Source organism: Rousettus aegyptiacus, unplaced genomic scaffold, assembly GCF_014176215.1.
Source record: "Rousettus aegyptiacus isolate mRouAeg1 unplaced genomic scaffold, mRouAeg1.p scaffold_m13_p_12, whole genome shotgun sequence".
Taxonomy (NCBI): Eukaryota; Metazoa; Chordata; class Mammalia; order Chiroptera; family Pteropodidae; genus Rousettus; species Rousettus aegyptiacus.
The window spans coordinates 59,839,446-59,858,536 of NW_023416287.1; the positions used below are offsets into that span (position 1 = coordinate 59,839,446).

Below are 19,091 nucleotides of genomic sequence, written 5' to 3' on the forward strand. Positions count from 1 at the left end.
TCTCATGTGGGCAGCATTAATTGGATCATTCTGCCAGTCTCTATCTTTTGATTGGGAAGTTTAATCCATTTATCTTTAAAGTAATTACTGATAAGGAAGAACTATTTTACTATTTTTCTGCATGCCTTAGAGCCTTTTTTTTTTTTTTTTGGTCCCTCATTTACTCTATATACTGTCTTTTTTTGTTTAATTGATTTTATGTTGTGGTTGTATACTGTTTTGATTCTCTTCTCATTCCCTTTTGTGTATTTTTTTAAAGATATTTTCTTAGCAGTTACCCTAGGAATTATAATGAACATCCTAAGTTTATAATAATCTAATTTGAATTGATAACCCCTTACCTTCAGTTTGGGAATATGGAGGAATTAAGCCTTCCTTTTTGGCTTTTTACTATAACTTTTAAAAGAGTCATAATTTTTTAAACCTGAGTTTTCCCCTATTCCCACCTCAATCACCCTTATATTTCAGAGATACATTGTGTACTTTCCTTTACGATGGGCAATTTCTTTACAAAATGTAACATATACAATTTAGTATGGAATAGAATTTTTCTAGGTAATATTTACTATTCTGAATGCTATCCAAAGCTCTATTGTATATAGCCTTTAGATGGCATTTTATCCATTGTATGTCAGCAGCATATGTTCCAAGGATTTAGTTACCCCACGCAAAATGCATAGTATCTACTACCCTACCTGGAACCTCTCTGAATAACATAGCTTAAAGCTAACACTTCCTCACCTCTGTCTTGTACAATGCCTATCCTGATGATTTTCTCCTTCCCACCTTTCCCCACACTTATTCCTTAATACAGGTAATGGCACTGTCTGAATTTGTACTTATAGCAAGGCAGCTACATTATCATCCTCTAAACAGAAATAATAATCATTTAGTTATATTTGGATCTACTTCAAAATTGTGTTTTGTAGACTTTGTAATAATTTTTGTGTCACAGATTTAGCCCTGTCTTTATATTTCACTTCATTCCTTATAGAATTTATTTTCATCTGTACAGTGTGGGAAATTTTACTCTGTGAATTTTACAAAAGTGAGTGCTTTGATTAAAAGCAAAATCCCATCATCATTTTCCATTTGATTTCCACCTACTTTTGATAATCTTTCACCCAGTTAGATAAAATTCTCTCGTTAATCACAGTCCATAAACTGAGATTTCAGTAAAGTAGAAAGTGACACATATGGTACAAAGCTCTTGATCTTTCTGCCAGATGTTTTCCCACTGAAGATATAGTATAGTCTTCTGCATGTCATTGGTTGTGGAGAATCTTCCATGTTTTCCAGTTGAAAGGGATTGTAGTGCTTTCTTGAGATGAGATTCACTTGATGGTGTTATCATTTGGTCTAGGTTCTTATATTTTCATTGCTAAACCACAGTACTCTGTGGTGCATGAAGCCTTCAGTTAGGCCAGCTGCATAGACAGGAAAGAACATGCTAAGATTGGGGTTACTGTTGTTTAAATAAAATTGGAAACTCAGAAGGCACTGGGGAAGCACTCATTTGTTTAGTTCTTGGAAGAGTAAAAGAAGAATGCTGCATTCGTTAAGCCAGAGGCTGTCAGAGCTGGGAAAAAGAGAAGGAATCTTAGCATGGGAATGAGATTGGGTCAAAGTTTAGAAAGTCTGTGCCCCTTTTTAATTTAGTGTTTGTTGTCTTTTAAAAATTAAATCCTGCCAGTAAACTGTCTCCAGTATATCTGAAGACAAAAATGGTAAAGATGAAGTATTTAAGAAACCACTGGTTATTATGTTTGTACCTCAATGGTTGGCCTATAATGTATTCCATATTCTATCTTATATTATTTAACTTTAAAAGCATTTGAGAATTCTTTTTGCATTACACATGAAATAAAATAAGTAGCACTAATACATCCTTGTTCGTTATACTATGTAATACTCTTTTGATCTAGTTAAATACCAACAATAAAAGTTTAATTTAAAAAGAATCTTAGGCATATGAAATCCCTCAGTCCCAGTTAATTGAATCAGTTATAAGCATGGGATAATACAAAGATGGGAGTAGAGCTATACCCATGATCTCCAAGCCAGGCACTGACTCTTGGACTTAATGTTTAAAAACATTTCGTTTTTCAATTATACAGTCTCCTTCAGTTCCTCTCTGATAGCTTGGATGTCTGAATTACTGAGATGAGGAGATGGCAGGATGTTGTAAATATTGATTGGGAAGATTGCCCTACACACTTACCCCCCTACCGCATGCATACACACATATATATTAGAGAGGAAAAATAGGTGGTTGTATCAGATGAAGAAAATGAAAAAATATTTAGGTTGGAAAGCACAAATACTCTAGAATATCAGAATAAATGGATTAATGTTGATTTTATCATTTTATAGAACAATTAAGACTAATTATACTTCTTTATTATGGCTTTCATTTATAAATTCTATACTTAATTTCTTTCTGCCTAAGTTCGTTGTTTAAGGGAATCCTTGAAACAGGGTTTAGGATCTTGATGTTTGCCATCTTATTTTATGTTGTTATTTTGATAGAAGTTATATTCACTCGACAAGGTTAGACCAATCTAACAGTAGAAATAAGGGAGATAACTGTTATATTTTTCAGTGAAATGATTGTTATTGTTTTTTTGTCTTTAACAGGCCTAAGATTTAATTAATCATATTAAGGTCTGCTCACATGGATAGTAATTTAGCTAAAAAGATTTAGATTATAGACGAATGCTACACTTTTTGCTTTCCACTTCCTGTTCTTAGGATCTGCTTGACTTACTAGTTAGGATCTGCTTGACTTACTAGGAAAGCTTTGAAATTTAAATACTTAATCACCACTTAAATTTTAAAGATGGTTAAATTTCTTTTTCTTGTTAACTTTAACAGAAATCAAAATATTACCTCCTGAAAATTTAGCTCCCTGTGTATGTTGGTGTTACTGACTTTAGTTGAGTTATAACAGTACCTATTGTAGAATGCATTGCCTAAGATCATCATAAGACTTTCTTCCTTTTTTTTTTTTCCAGACAAGTGAAAATTACATCCTGTCTAGTGATACCAGGTCACAGCTCAAATTTCTTGAAAAGCTGGATCAATTGGAGAAGCAGAGAAAGGATTTAGAAGAAAGAGAAATGTTACTTAAGGCAGCCAAGGTAAGTTCCTACTGATTTATAAGTGAATGTGACCTGGCAAGGAGGTCAAAACTGGCTTTATCATTGCTTGACTGTCTTTAGATTTCTCTGAAGGATTTCTTAGAATAAAATTACTAATAAAATCTCTCATAGCCAGGATGGTATAGGACAGTGGCTTTCAGCTAGTTTAATGAGACATACTCTTTTGTCTCCTTACTCTCAATATCTGTGTACCTAGCATCTTACCTTCCACTCTCCCAAGTAAAAATCTTTTGTAAAATGTTCATGGTGTTTTTACAGATATGATTTGATATGTGTGAAGTTGAAGTTGAAAGAGGAAATTTTGGAAAGTGGACAGGCAAGGGTATGAGTAAATATAAGAGTAATTAAGATTATATGGAACAAAATATGGGATGCCAGAAATGGGTTAGAGAGAGTAAAAGAGAGAACAAGTGAGGCTATTTCTTTTCTCATTTATTTAAACATTTTCCTGGACTCTTAGTGCCAGATGGAGTGAAAGCTAATTCCATTAAAGTTTGTGTTTTGTTGTTCCACATGTCTTTGTAGGCCTAGGGCCTTTGCACGCAGCCTTAAAGGTTGAGCATTAGTCTTATTTTGTGTTTTAAACACCTTACTTCTAATTTCTAGTGTTATTGGCAGCCTCCCCTTTTAGAGTATTTGTTTCTAATCATATGCCAATCATTTTTTAGAAACTAATTTATTTTGAAATTGTATCATGCTTACAGAAAAGTTACCGGAACTATACAAAAACTGTCATCTTTTCAGATTTCTCATTTTTAACATTTTACAACATTGCTTCTTCTCCACCCTTTCTAGATACACACACACATTATCACTCTTTTATTCTCCTTTCAATTCAGAGGTTTTTTTGTATATGCGTAAGGTTGTACAACTATCATCTCCAATTAGTCTTTTTCTGTACCTTTTGAAAGCAAGTTTCAGACATGATGTCCACCACTCCTAAACATTCTAGTATGTATTTGGGAAAACGAGGACATTCTTTTGTATAAACCTCCAAGTCAAGACGTGAACAATTTAACTCTACCAGTCCACAGACCCCGTTCAGATTTCACCAGCTGTCTTAGCTCTCTGTCTCCTTTTCCTTCATGGTCCCTTTCCCTTTCAAGAATATGTGTTACGTTCACTTGTCATCTCTTCAGACTCCTTCAGCAGATTTTCTCAGTCTTTCTTTTTCTTTTGTGTCTTTGACAGGTTTCAAAAGTATAGACCTTACCTTCTGTAGGGTGACTCTCAGCCTTTATTCATCGGATATTTCCTCATGACTTACTTAGATCATGCATTCTTGGCAGGAATAGATAGAAAAGATGCTTCATTCTTCTCAGTTAATCAAAAGGTAGCCTTGATAATCTGGTTGAGTGAGTGCCTACTAATTCTCTCTGTTTTACCCATTGTAATTGATGAATTTTTCATAGGAAGGTATTCTAAGATTATATATACCAGTATATCCCATTCTCATTGAACCTCTGTGTATCAATTTTAGCATCCATAGATGATGTCTCCCTGGATCAGCCACCTCCATGATGGTTGTCAGATGGTGGTTCCTTATTCTCCTAATCTCTTCTACATTTATTAGCCCTCTACCATATGGACGAGCATTCCTTTTTCTCTTATCCACGCATGCATGCATGCATGCATTTATATCAGTATGGGCTCATGGATTTCTATTAGATTCAACAGATTGTAATCCATTACTATCATTATTTATTTTTTATGTTCTAATTGCTCCTGAGTGGGAGACCCTTCCAGCTGGCACTTCTGTCCATTAGTCATGTTGCTGTCATTTTGTGAGCATGTTCTCACTTTCTGGCACAAGATATTTTAGGCCCAGCTTTTACTCTTCCTTTCCAGTCCTGGAATCAGCCATTTCTCCAAGGAACCCTGCATCTTTTTGGTTGAGGATGATATCCAGAAACCAGGATTAGAGTATACAGTGTGCTCATTGCTAATGGGGTGTCATTAAATATAGGCTCTCTCAGTGGACAAATCTAGGAAATATATATAGTATGTCCATATGTACACGTGTGTATATATGCAAACATACATCTGTATTTCTTTATCTGTGTGTATATATTGTAAAACCATGCATTTATATGGATACCTACAACTCTAATCAATATCTTAGAGTTCTTTCTAGCCTTAAGTTTTCCATGTTTATAAATACTTTCTCCATAGTCAGAAACTTGGTTTCATTATCCTTAATATATTTACTTATATTCTCAATTTACTTATTTGATCAATGTAACTAATCTCCCAAACAGTTACGCTGGCTGATTTTTCTGTCTACTACTACTGTTACCCCTGCCCTCATTTCATTGTCCATGTAATTGGCCTCTATGCCCACAGGCCATGTCTTGGTGAGCCTCCCCAACCCCTCATCACCCTGCATTCTTGGCTACTGGTCTATACCTTTATGTGCCCCAATCACCCACAAGGTTGTGGGGCACCACAACCATGTCACTGCAGCTTCCCACTGTCCCACTGTCTCAGTCCCCATGCCAACCCTTCCTGCAATGGGAAGACAGCTAGGAGAGGAGAAGATGCTCTTTCTTGAGCCCTCAAGTATTATAAGCAAGCACACAGCCAGTGTAATGAAGTAGTTTATTGGTATTTTATTTCCAATTACTATGCTGTAAACAAGGTCACAAACTATTAAGTACTTGTTTAGTTATTGGATATATTATATTTGTTCTCACTCTCTCTTGGCTCTTTCTCCTCTACCAGACTTCAAAATATTGGAGTGTACCAGGATTTTCTCCTAGGCCTTCTTCTTTGTCTGCATTCCCTTGTAAATTTATATTCCTAACACAGTCTATATTATGGAATTAGACTCATTATAGTAACTGCCTTCTTGAAATCTCCATTCAGTTGGCCAATAGACATCTCAAATTTAATGTGTCCAAAAGAACTCCAAATTTTCTTCCCCATTCAAAATACCTTAACTCAGTAAATGACACATTGATTCACCCAGTTCAAGCCAAAAACAAAAAACAACAACAAAAAAACCTAGAAGTCATCTTTAACTCCTTTTTCTCTCCTCAATCTATTCCTATTCTATTTCTCAAATGTATCCATCTTCTCTTCATTACCATTGTCACCATGTTAGTCTAAGTTATCTTTCACAGGGACTCTTATATAATGTTTTCTAATTGATCTTCTTTTTCTTCTATAATCCATTTTTCATACTATCTTTAGGATAATGTTTTTATAACAAGCCATGTATGTCTCTTTTGTTTAAAAGCCTTCAGTGATTTCTTCTCTTTGCACTAAAATAAAACACAAACTTCACACCAAATTTTTAAAGGCCTTGCATGATCTGGCACCCCGTCCCTCTCTGAGTTTGTCTCATATCACTCCCTTTACTCACTCTGCTCCAGTCACACTGACTTTTCTTTGATTGTGCCAAGCTTGTGTCCACCGCCCCCCACCCCCGCACCTTAGGATATTAGACTACTAATTAGGCATCTAAAACTGAAAATTGAGTTTCCTTTCCCTAAATCTTCTTCCATCTTTTTCCTCTCAGAAAGTTGGAATTATCCTCCTAGTTTCTTAGGACAGAATCCTAGGAGTCATTCTTGATTTTCCTCTTTACTTCATACCTTATATCCAATCCATCAGTGAACCTGGTTGACTCTACCTCTAAAATATATTTCAAATCTAATCACTTATCGTCTTCTCTGCTATGACACTAGTCCAAGATGCCCTCATCTTTTTCCTAGTCTTATATTCACAGTAGTTGTTTTAGAATAGTCTCCTTATTGCTCTGTGTGCCTTGAATCCCTACCATACATAGCAGCCAGACTGATCTTTCAAAAGGGTCATGTCAGTGACATCTCACTTCTGTGCTCCAAACTCTCTAGTAACTTACTTGTTCTGATAACTAGAATTGAACCCCAACTCCTTATCATGGCCTACAAGGCAACACATGGTCTTTAACCTTATCTCCCTCAACTTTTTTCTATGTTCTAACCACACAGGCTTTTTTTCTTTCAGGCATGCCAAGCATGTTTCCATTTTAAGTTTTGGCAATTACTGTGCCTTCTGCTTGGAGTGTTCTTCCCCCAGATCTTTGCATGGCTGCCTTCTTCTTGACATTCAAATCTCTACTCAAATGTCACTCCTCACAGATGTCTTCCCTCCCATCCTACCTAAAGAAATACCGCCCCCCCCCCACACTCTTCTCTCTCCCTTTCTATCACATTATCATATTTATTTTTTTATAGCTTTTTAGCACTGTCAGTAATTTTTTTATTTTTCCCTATCATAAAGGTATTATATGTCTTAAGTACATTTAATTTTTATAAAATTGTCTTTCTTTTCTTAAAATATTAAGTTACTTGAAAGCAGAGACTTAGTCTTGTTATTTCATTTCTGCATGTTCAAGGCCTAGAACAGTGATACACAGTAGAATTTGTACTGTGGATAATCAATAAATATTGATTGACAAAGACTGGATACCCAGTATACCCAGTTTATATGGAATGAAAAATTATATATACATGCATATGCATATGCACACATTTTTATATAAATACATATGTACATGTACCCATTCTCTCCTAATATAGGTGGAATAATAAAGGACTTGGTCTTAATTTGGACTTAAGTGAAGTTTTAGTAGATTAGGGGAAAAATGGGGGAAAAAATCAGTAGTTTTAGGTAGAATCTTAGGTAGGTATTTAGCTAATGTGTTTAAAATTAGAAAGTACTCAAATATAAAGTTTTTTCTATTTTTCTTTAACAAAAATACTGACAAACCAGTAAACCTATTAGGTAAACTTAGGGAAATAGGAGAATACTTTTAGCTTTTATTTTGTTAGCTGTCTTTAATTAGCTGATGTTGCATTTCACAGAACAAACATTCCGATTTCTAAGGAGTTAGATAGCTTTGTTAGAATGAAAAGGATGCACCTATCCCAAGCATATATTTCAGTGGACAAATAATAATGGTTTCAAAAATAAAGTTCCTTATACTTTGTTCCATCATAGCATTGCAAGTGGAAGGTTGCTCTCTTCTTAATAGCAATCCTGTAAGATTGTTCATTTTTAGAACTTTAAACTGAATCACTGTGGAGAGTGACATTCAGTAAACATTTATTGAACATTTACTTGTGTATAGCATTCTGTTCAGTGCAGTAGATGGCCCAAAGATGATAAGATAGTCAATGGAAACATTGGAATGTATTTTATACTTAATTTTTAAAAATTACACTTTCGAAGAGAGATTTGGTTCAAAGCTAGACAGGTTCTTGATTTTTATAGTTCTTGAAATACCATATGTTTTTCCAGAATGGTTTCACCTGAAGATTAGCTAGTGTTGATTGTTTTCATTATTTAAGCCAACAGTTTTCCTTTTCTTTTCCTTCATCCATACCATTTGTTTTTTAGTTTTCAGTGTTCCAGCAAGAACAAGGCTATGCCTCAACTGGACCTGACTGACATTGTTAGCATCATTTTCAGTATAAGCTTCCTCGGGCTAGAACTGCAGCAGCCGGCCCAGATGAGGAGAGGGAGGGGTGGTAAGGGAGGGTATGCACAGGACTGGACTGAGGCATTTTCCCCTGGAGCTAAGGTTTTCAATCACAAGAGAAAATTGTCATTTATTAAATATTTAACAGCAACTATAGTGTTTAGATGCTAGTAATTTCTATTAAAATTTTCTTTTCCTTTGCTAGAGTCGTTCCAATAAAGAAGATCCAGAACAGCTGAGATTAAAGCAGAAGGCCAAAGAGGTAGGACTTTCAAGTTACCATGTTTGTCTTTGTGTTTGAGGGAAGGCTGGCAGCTCTCTCCTGGCAATTAGGTCAGGGTTTATTTTGCTGTTGCATACCATTTGCAGAAGCCTTGGGGAAGGACAGGAACTGCTAAAGGCAAGGGCAGTACTTCAAATGAGGTCAATGAGTGATGTGCTCTCTTTTTAAAATTTATTTTCAAGGTTTAGGCCTGTCTAGAAATGGCTCTTTGTAAACTACAGCAGCACACTTGAAGGAATATAATGTGGGATTAAAAAAAGAGAGAGAGAAACTTCTGAGATTTAGCATCTGGGACTGTACAATAGACTACATTTTTCCAGGGTAATTGTTCGTTTTGTAAATCTGATACTGCTTATAATTCTTTGGCTGGGAGGCGGTACTGGGATTTAGTTTTAAATGGAAAATGCCTCTGGCTTTTAATTTTCTGGGCCCAGCAGTTTTCTGTTCTGGAATGGAGCCCGTGTTTCACACAGTTCATGTTTAGCTGCAGGGGTTTTAGTTTATAGCTTAGACTGGTTAAGCTTTTACTCCCAGAGGCCTCTGCATAGCAACTGTAGAAATCAACAAATAAGTTCATTTATGTCTGCAGCCTCCTCTCAGTAGCTGACTTTTTACATTTCCCAATATCCATTTCCTGACTTTTCTAGCCCCAGAGAAAAAAGCTCCACTAATTGGAGCTTATTTTAATTGAGCCTTAATATTGGATCTCACTGGAGTTGCCCCCAGAGCTGCTGAGAACAGAAGGAAATGAAAGTACCTAAGGTTGAAGATGTGGTGTGTATATGAGTGTGTGTGTGTGAAAATTTTCACTTGACCTACAGATTCTTTTCCCTGCTGAATAAATCATCAAGCCTGTTCACATTTCTGATTAAGGATCTGACAGCAGACAATAATAAAGACAATTGGGGTGTGAGACGTGTGATATGAAGCTGAAGAAATTGGTTTCTATAGTTACTTGACTGATTTCATGCAATTTTTAAGGATCTTTGTACTAAATAAGAGTGATTTTCTGAGCAACCTTTTTCCTTAACTGTGCCTCTTGAACTATGAAATTTGTTGTTGCTTAACGTTGCCGCTTGGCTCCTAGGTGCCAGCAGCAGCAGGTTATTTATGAATGTTTTAAAGGCCCTTATTGTTTGGATTAATGTAGGGGCTGAGGCAAAACAAATGGAAATCAAGCAAGGTTCTTAAAATCAATGTGGTGTGTTTTCATAAAAATAGAGAAGGAAAGCACAAGAACTCTGGGTAGGAGGGCTTCTGGATAGGGATGAGGAGAACTGGAAAGGGGGAGAACATTTGAAAAGGTTGAAACCAGAAGCATTTTATTTAAACAACAAAAAAAAATTTCTCATACTCATTTCTTTCCAGCAGGAAATTCATCTAAAATATTACCTAAAAAATTTGTATGAGAACTATGCCTATAATTCTTTATAAGCAAGCCTGGCTTGATGATAGATTATTTGGTGATGGGCAGCCTATTGTTGCTCTTAGTCTGGGTATCCCTCTCTATTTTAATTAAGGACTGATGAAATACACACTTTCTTCTAATTGCATCCCTTTTTTGGAAAATATATATCAGAAGCTTTACCTTTTTATCTTTAAATATCCTGTCTGTTCCTCCTTCATAAACCTTCATAAACAGCTGGGTCTTAGATTAATTTTTTTCTTCAGGTTGGTATGGGATTGTTTTGTTTGGTTGATTTTTCTTTTAATATTATGTTTAATTATTTCCCGAAAGATGAAAGGTAGACAGCATTTAAAAAAAAAAAAAAAGATAAGAGTAAATTTGAAAAAATCACTTCTCTAAATGAGAGCAGGTGATACTAAACCTTTTTTTCTATCCCTTGCACCTCCATTTATTTCTTTTTTCTAGACTCAATATAATTTCCAAAATATTTTGAAAGTTTTTTAGTTGCTTCCTATCTTGAATCTTCTTGATTAAAAAAAGAATCAAATACATTGGTTCCATTCCAAGAACAGGGCCACTATGTATTAGTTATAAATGTTTGATAAAAGTAAAATATTGCCGTTTTGTCATCCCCCTGCCCCCTAGAGCTCTTAATAACTTTAATGTTCTAAGGGGCTCTAATTTAGAATCAAACACACAGGGATACTATGTTTTGTTTAGTTGCAGAAATCATTGGCTCTATCTTAATATAAATTGTTCTCTTGTATGGTAATTTGTAAAGTTATCATTTGGGATATGCTAATTGTTACCCTGCAGGTAGAAAGTAGAAAGCTTCGGTTTGTGATGTGTGTGTATGTGTCTGTCAGTCTGTCTGTCTATGTATCTGTCTGTGTTTCTATGTCTGTGCCTGGCTGTCTGAGACGTTTTCTTTGTTCAGTTGTGAAAATCAGCACTGATTCCTTAAAGGTGCTTGATTTAAAATTGCTTTTCTTTGCTTTTCCTACCCACCTATCACGCTGGTCATAGCAGAAAGATTAATGACTGTATTTTATGAATGCAGAACTGTTTAGAGAAATGTTAGACTTTCTCGATGCTGAGAAATGTTTCAGCCAATGTGTTTTTCATGTAAATTATACAACTTGAATCCTCTTCATACATAACTTTATAATCCATGTGTACTTTTACCTTTTAAGGACTAGAGTTTTGATCATGATCATTTCTCCTGTGAGTTTTCTTCTTTCTAATCCAGTTTTAGAAAATATTCATTTCTTTGCATTCTGGGTATAAGGACAAATTGTTAAATTTGGCCAGTTTTTATAAACATGTCTAATATTTTTTTTTCATCCTTCCTATTGACTTCTTTCAATTTTGTCATTCTTGTTTGGCACTTAAAAAAATAGGCTGCCTTTGGGTTTGCCTCCAGCCTAGTCTCAATCCATTGAAGGAGCTCCTGCTGCACACTGTTCTTATTGACCTGACAGGTTATCTATCTATTTGAAAACCTTATTGTTGCCTGGCTAAAATGTCTGTGGACATTCCTGTAATTCAGACATTTTGGTTTCAATTTCAGGGCTTTTCCCCTTTTTCTATTTTTGCCTGAAAAAAAAGTGTGTGTGTGTGTGTGTGTGTGTGTGTGTTGTCTCTATTGTAACTTTATATTTTAAATACTGACACTTAATTTTGATTTTCTAAAAATTTTTCTAGATACCTTTTCTACAATGCAAGTACTGACATTTTTCCATTTTGCCCTCTATTTGTGAAAGGTTTTAAATAGATTACTAATTGCCAAATTCTAACTTCAAACAAGCAGGGGCATCTTTGTTAAATGCAGCTGCAGACTTGTCTGAAATGTGTGCTGTGTGTCCTAGATTACCATCTAGCCCTCAATGTTTTCCTTTCTTACCACATCATCCAGAATTCTGTGGAGCAAGCCATCTGACCTTGCAGTTCAAACATCCTGATTCCGTACACATTTGTTATATATATTGTGACCCTTATTTCCTTTTGAATATCTTCTTTCTCCCTTGGGAAATGTGAATTGAGTGCATCTGTGCACAGTGAGACAAAGAATTCATTTACTTTCTTTTTAACTGTTCTAGCATTCCCACTTTCATTTGTAATCACACAATAAAAGGAAGAAAAAGGAATGCAAGACATGTACCTGCTGGCACATTAGCTTCACAGTGCAACCTGTAGAAACTGGGCAAAAGAATGAGTATTAAATGATTAAAATGCATAATAGATTAGAAAACTTATAACCTGAAGTATGTAGGATTTTTGTTTATAGAAAATATAGGGCATAAAAACTTAAGTAGTACAGTTCTCCATAAAGCATTACTATGAAAGAAAAAAGATACTGAATAATGAAAGCTCATTACTGATTAGAGAAATATAGGATTTAGAAATGAAAAAGTCAAGGGGTATTTTTAGAACAAAATTTAAAAAGATAGGGAAACATGACATTTAATGCTAACTAATAAATTAGAGCAACTTATATTTCAACTTTATGCTAGATCCTCATGAGCTGAACTGAAGCACTGGGCAGGACAAAATGAAATTTGTCATTAAAAGTACTTTCTAGCAATTAGATTAATTCTGTATGGAAGGGACATTCATAAAATGACTGGTTATAAAGAAATTGTATACTTAGCAGAGAAATATGCAAATGTTTCAAAGCATGGGTAGTCTGGGACAGTGGTTCTCAAACTGTCGTGCATGAGAATCATCTGGGGGGCTTGTTAAAAATACAGATTGCTAGGCGCTACCCCAGAGTTTATGATTAGTAGGTTTGGATGAGGCTGGAGAATTTGCATTTCTAACAAACTTCCAAATGATTCTCTTATCACTGCTGATGCTCTGGAGATTGCGCTCAGAACCATTGGTTTTAAGAGGAGAAAGAAGACCTTTAAAATCTATCAATTTTTAACTTTCCATTGACTAAATGACCAGAAAAATGTTAAACAAAATACCGTAGTTTAGGAATCTGAGAGTTGGCATCTTGTTTAGTTACCATCTAATTACCTTTTCAGTAGGTTATTTCTTGGAACTGGGAAAGCTACACTAGGTTTTTTTCTTTTTAATAGATATTTTCATATGAGAACTTCGTTGGTTGTATCTCTTGATTGGTCTACCTTCCATAGAAAAGTCAATATTTTATTTAGAGCTTCCTCAGAAATGAAGATTCTCAGGCCTCACCTAGACTTACTATATCATAAATTCTAGGGTTAACTCCTAGCAATCTGTATTTTTAATAAGCCCTCCAGATTATTCTCATGCATGCCAGTTTGAAAACCACTGTTCTAAATGGTCAATGCTTTAAAACATCTGCATGCATCTTTAATTTTGAAGTATGGGATCTGTGTGTCTGAGAGACATGTTACCCTTTTGGTAGAAGAGATGTATATTATTTTAAAAAAAACAAACAAATGTTGAACTAGAAGTCAGGAATCTTGAGTTCTAGCCTGCCATATCTAGATATCATTTGAGGAAGTTAACTTTACCTGTTTTAGCTTACCTCAAGTGTCTTGTATTTTTAAAAGAATGTAACAGTACATGATATGCTTGTGTTATGCAGCTGTCATAATTTAAGGAAGTTGAGGTATAAGAGGAAAAAAACAGCAACTTTAAAACATTAGCTAAAGAAACATTTTAAGATAGGTGCCACCAAGCTCTTAAGTGTGAGCTTGAGAATAACCATGGATATGTCAGTGTTTTTCCTTTCAGAGGATTAGAAAGAAGATTGAGAAGAAAAAAGAAAGGGGAGGAACTAAGGGTAAAAGCCTTTGTAATCTAATGTAAATACAGCACAAAAACTTTGTCTTAAACTATATATATATATATATAAAGTATTATGTTTAAGTGCAAGAGACAAAGTGTCTAATTGAGATTATGTGGAATATGCTATTTTCCTGAAAGAAGGGGATTTTTGGGTGAGGTTAGGGCCGGGGAGGGGGTGATTTTTTGACACCTTGTTTTTTGGGTTTCTTTGGTTCAAGATTCATCTGTTAATAGGGTTTAATGTGATACTGTTTCTTCAATAGTATAATATTTTGGGATTTAACCTTGCTTTCCCTAGTAAATTATTAATAATTCTGAAGTGGTTACAAGCATTGTTGAGATCCAGTTTGGTCCATTAATTTATCCAAAGCCTATCTAAAATTCTCTTTAAATTTTTATTATTATTTTTTAAAGTATATTATTTAGTGTTAACTTTCATTATCTCTATGTACACTTAACCTTAATTGTGAAATCTAAGCAGGCCATCATTCTTAATTCTTCCCATGCTGAATTCAAAACCTGGTGGTGTACTATGTCTCATTTCTTTAAAGTCTTAAAAATATCCTATTTGGTAGCATTAGCTGATTTATATTGGACAGCACACATAATCCTTGAGAGAGGCATAAACTTAACCACTCAGCTCTTTAATTTGCTTTGTACCTTATTATCACTTTGCAAAAGTTTGTAGCAAAATCAGACTGAAAATGATACCCCATTATATTTTTTGGATCGTTGGTTATGAAGGACAGCTCTGCTGTTGTCTTTTGCACTTTCAGTACCTGCATTGTTTTATATCTTGCCTTCCTGAAGCATGGAAAAGAAACACATTTTTTGGATGTTACATACTGCCAGTGTCATAATTGTCTAGATAATTTAGTCCTTCTTGTTAAATATGTCTCTGTATCTGTTCAGAGTTGGCTCTTTGACACTTGATTTATTCATTCTTCATTGAGCTCCTTATTTCGGCTAAAGCTTTTGGTTTTTATTTTCATCAATTTTTATTTTTGCAGTATATTTTGTTCTTGGCAACTATGTGTTTAACATCAAGAAGTACTTCTGTTGAACGTCACCTCTAAGTTTGTGTAATCTTTAAAGTAATTTGTTAATGTGGTTCGGGTCTTGATTAAAGTCGGTACTACCATAGTTGCACTTCAAAATGAGCAGAGACAAGTACTAAACACCAGGGATGGAATAATCTTCAACTACTATTGCTTCGTTGTGCTCTAGGGCATTGACTTGAATTTTATGGACCTCTACTTAATATCAGAGAGAGTGTGATAAGGGAAATGAAGTCTTCTGTCTTGACTACCCATAAAGGAATTAGTTCAGGTTCTCTCAAAAAAGAATGTGAGAAGCCTGTTAGGTCTTTTTGGAGCAAGGTGTGTATTACTGGTATAGGTGAGCAACCAGGCTTAAGTTTTATTAAACAAAGTCTTGTTGGAATATAATATAATGAAAACCTGTTGTCAGAATTCTGGTTAATCTAGCATTTCAGGGTTCCAGTGATGATGGAGTTAAATCATTCCTCAGTGTTATCTCTCCCACCGAATACAGATGTAAAACCTGGACAGAGTGCATGGAGCGGTTATTTGAGGGCTTTGTAAAGTAAATAGTAGGCAAATTGGGGAGGATGAGAATTCAGAATATCACCAAACAAGTGGTGAAGTTGCCAACCACCTCTCCCACTCCCTGACTTTCCACTCCTATTCTTTCTGCTGCTTGACCCTAGACGTGGCCTGAATTGCAGAATTGTGCAGCAAAGCATGTTAACTAAAGCTCCAGTTTTCTGGCTGGAGTATCATAAAGAGGAGCCCCAGGGAACTGGAAATTTCCAGGAAGATTGTAGAAAGGGAAAAGCTCAGGAAAGCAGTCCCATATCGTTGTTTTAAACTCCTACTCTTGAGCTACACATTTGTCATATGTAGATCTGATTCTTATCAACCTGCTAAAGACTTTAAGAACCGAGCTAACAAACCACTGCCAGGTCCTAAACTGACCACTGAGTGGCACATGTTTGGGACAGATCCAAGTAGCATTGCAAAGGTTTTGAAAACTGATCTGATGTTAAAGTCACAGACCACAGAAGTCAACTTTGAACTTGTGACCTAAACCTAACTGACCCCTTTTGCCTGCTTTAAAAAAAAAAAAAAAAATTATCCAAAGGATTTAAAGAACACCTAGAGAGTCTCAAAACATAATATTTGAAATAATCAGGATATGATCTATTGCTTAGCATGAAGAACCAGGAACGTCTTTACTCTCATGGGAAGAAACGATCAACATGGAAACCCTAAGATGACATAGATGTTAGAATTATCTGACAAACACTTTAAAGTATTTACTATAAAACTACTCCAAGATGCAATTGAAAACATTCTTGAAATGATTGGAAAAATAGAAAGTCCCAGCAAAGAAATAGAAGATATAAAGGATAAAGGTCTAAAGTGGAAATTTTATAGCTGAAAGTGACAACTGAAACAAAACGCTCACTGGATAGACTGGATATCTGGAAAGAGATGACAGGAAAGAGTCAGTGGACTTGAAGATGGATAAATAGAATTTACCTAATCTAAATAGATTAAAACAAAAAATGGAACTTCAGAGACCTGCAGGACAATAACCAAAGGTTTGACATTTGTTATTGAAGTCTCAGAAGAAGAAAAAGAGTGAAATGCTAAAAATCGTTTGAAAAAAAAAAATAATGGCTAAATCCTCCTACCCTCAAATTTAGAGAAAGCCATAAACTGATAGATTCCAGAAGTTTGGCAAACCCCCTCCCCAAACCAAACAGGATAATGACAAAGAAATTCTGGCTCATTCACATTATAATCAATCTCAGAAAACTAAAGACATACAAAAAATTTTGAGACTACCCTTAGAAAAGGATACTTTTCCAATAGGGGAACAGTAATTCAAATTAGTAGATTTTCTGTCAGAAACCATGGAGACCAGAAGGAAGTAACCAAATATTTTTAAAGTGCTGGAAGAAAAGAACTGTCAACCAACTCAGAATTCTGTGTCCAGTAAAAATGTCCTACAGGAATGAAGGTGAAATAAAGACATCCTTAGATGAAGGAACATGAATACAATCTGTTGCCAGTAGACCTGCTCTAATATAATTGCTTGAGAAAGTTCTTCACAATAAAGTGAAATGATACTAAAGGAAAACTTAAACTAATTAGAAATGAGGAAAGGAGCAACAGAAATGGTATCGCAGACTATTGTTCTGGTTTTTAATTTCTAAAAATAATGTTTAATTGAAAGCAAAATTACATTGGCAGGAAATTTCAATATGCATATGTAGTATATCAAACCAACTATAACAAGTGTGAATAAAAAGATGTGGGTAAAGTGTCTATATTCCATTTGAAGTAGTAAAATATTAAATCTAAGTAATAGAAAATAAAGTATATAATTGTAATCTCTAGAGCAACCACTAAAAGTTTTTTTAAAACTATATAAAGAAATATACCAAAAAACAGCAAATTAAAGTAATAAAAACATTTAAATAACCCAAAAGAAGTAGGAAAGGAGAAACAAATGGAAAACAGAGAGAAGAAACAAAACAAATAATAAAATGGTAGATCTAAATCCAAACATATCTAAATCATTATGTAAGTATAAGTTGTCTAAATATTCCAATTAAAAGATTGAGATTGTCAGAGTGGGTTTAAAAATTATGACTGAATTGTGTCTATAAGAAACTCACTTCAAATGTAATACAGGTAAGTTAAAGCCTGGGAAAAATACTTTTGTTAGAAAAGAATAAAGTTTTAAAGTCAGTAATCTAAGCTTTTACCTTAAGAAACTGGAAAAAGAAGAGCAATATACATCCAAAGCAAGCAAGAGGGAAGGAAATTACAGTAAAACACAGAAATCAATGACATAAACAGAAGGAAAGAAAGTCAAACCAAAGCTGGTGATTTGATCAACAAAATTGATAAGTCTTTAGTAAGATTGAAAAGGAAAAAATACATATATCACCAATATCAGGAAGCAAAAGATGGGAAATCATGATAGACTCTACAGATATCAATAGGATAAGAAGGGAATGCAGTGAACAACTCTATGCAAATAGTTTGACAATTCACATTAAGTGACTGATTTCTTGAAAAGCACTCGCTGTTGAAAGTTGGCCAAGATGAAGTAGATAGAGCCTCAATAGTTCAATAATTTTTAAATAAATTGAATTTATAGTTAAAACCTTCTAATAAAGAAATTTCCAAGCACAGATCATTTTACTTAAGTTAATTCTTCCAAACATTTTCAGAATTATTACCACTTCTACTCATTCTCTTCCAGAAAATAAGAGAAACTCTTCTAATTCATTTTATGAAGGCAGCATTACCTTGACACCAAAACCAGAAAGACATTACAAAACAAGAAAGCTATAAACCAGTATTTATTATGGACGTAAATGTAAACCTCCTCAACAAAATATTAGAAAATCAAATCAGTGATATATAAAAATAATATGACCATGTGGAGATTACCCCAGGAATGCAAAGCCATTTTAATATTAAAAAATCAGTCAATAGAATTTACCATATTGACAATCAAAGAAAGAAAAAACGTGATCATATGAATTGATGCAGAAATCCATTTGACAAATTTCAACACCCATTAATAATAATAACTCTCAGGACTCTAGGACTAAAAGGGACTTCCTCAATCTGATAAAGGGAAGCTATTTAAACCTTACCACTAATATTTTTCTGTTTTTAAATAATTTTTTCAATAACAGTTGACATTTCAAGTGTACATCATGATTAGACATTTATATAACTTATGAAGTTATCGCCACAATAAATGTAATACCCATCTGATATCATACATAGCTATTATAATGTTATTGACTATATTCCCTATTCTGTATTTTATATCCCCATGACTACTTTGTAATTGCCAGTTCGCACTTCTTAATCTCTTCCCCTTTTTCACCTATTCCCCCAACCCCCTTCTTTTTAGTAACCCTCAAAATGTTCTCTATCTATG

General features: G+C 34.5%; 1 protein-coding gene across 3 annotated transcripts in view; it reads left to right on the forward strand.

Moving 5' to 3' along the window:
• TAF4B (TATA-box binding protein associated factor 4b) overlaps positions 1–19,091 on the forward strand; it is a 112,736-nt gene that overhangs the window by 66,129 nt on the left and 27,516 nt on the right. For all 3 annotated transcript variants that reach the window (XM_036229923.1, XM_016160093.2, XM_016160094.2), the window contains 2 exons: positions 3,015–3,140; positions 8,834–8,890. In XM_036229923.1, the coding sequence (XP_036085816.1) occupies positions 3,015–3,140; positions 8,834–8,890 (183 nt within the window). The remainder of the gene's footprint in view (positions 1–3,014; positions 3,141–8,833; positions 8,891–19,091) is intronic.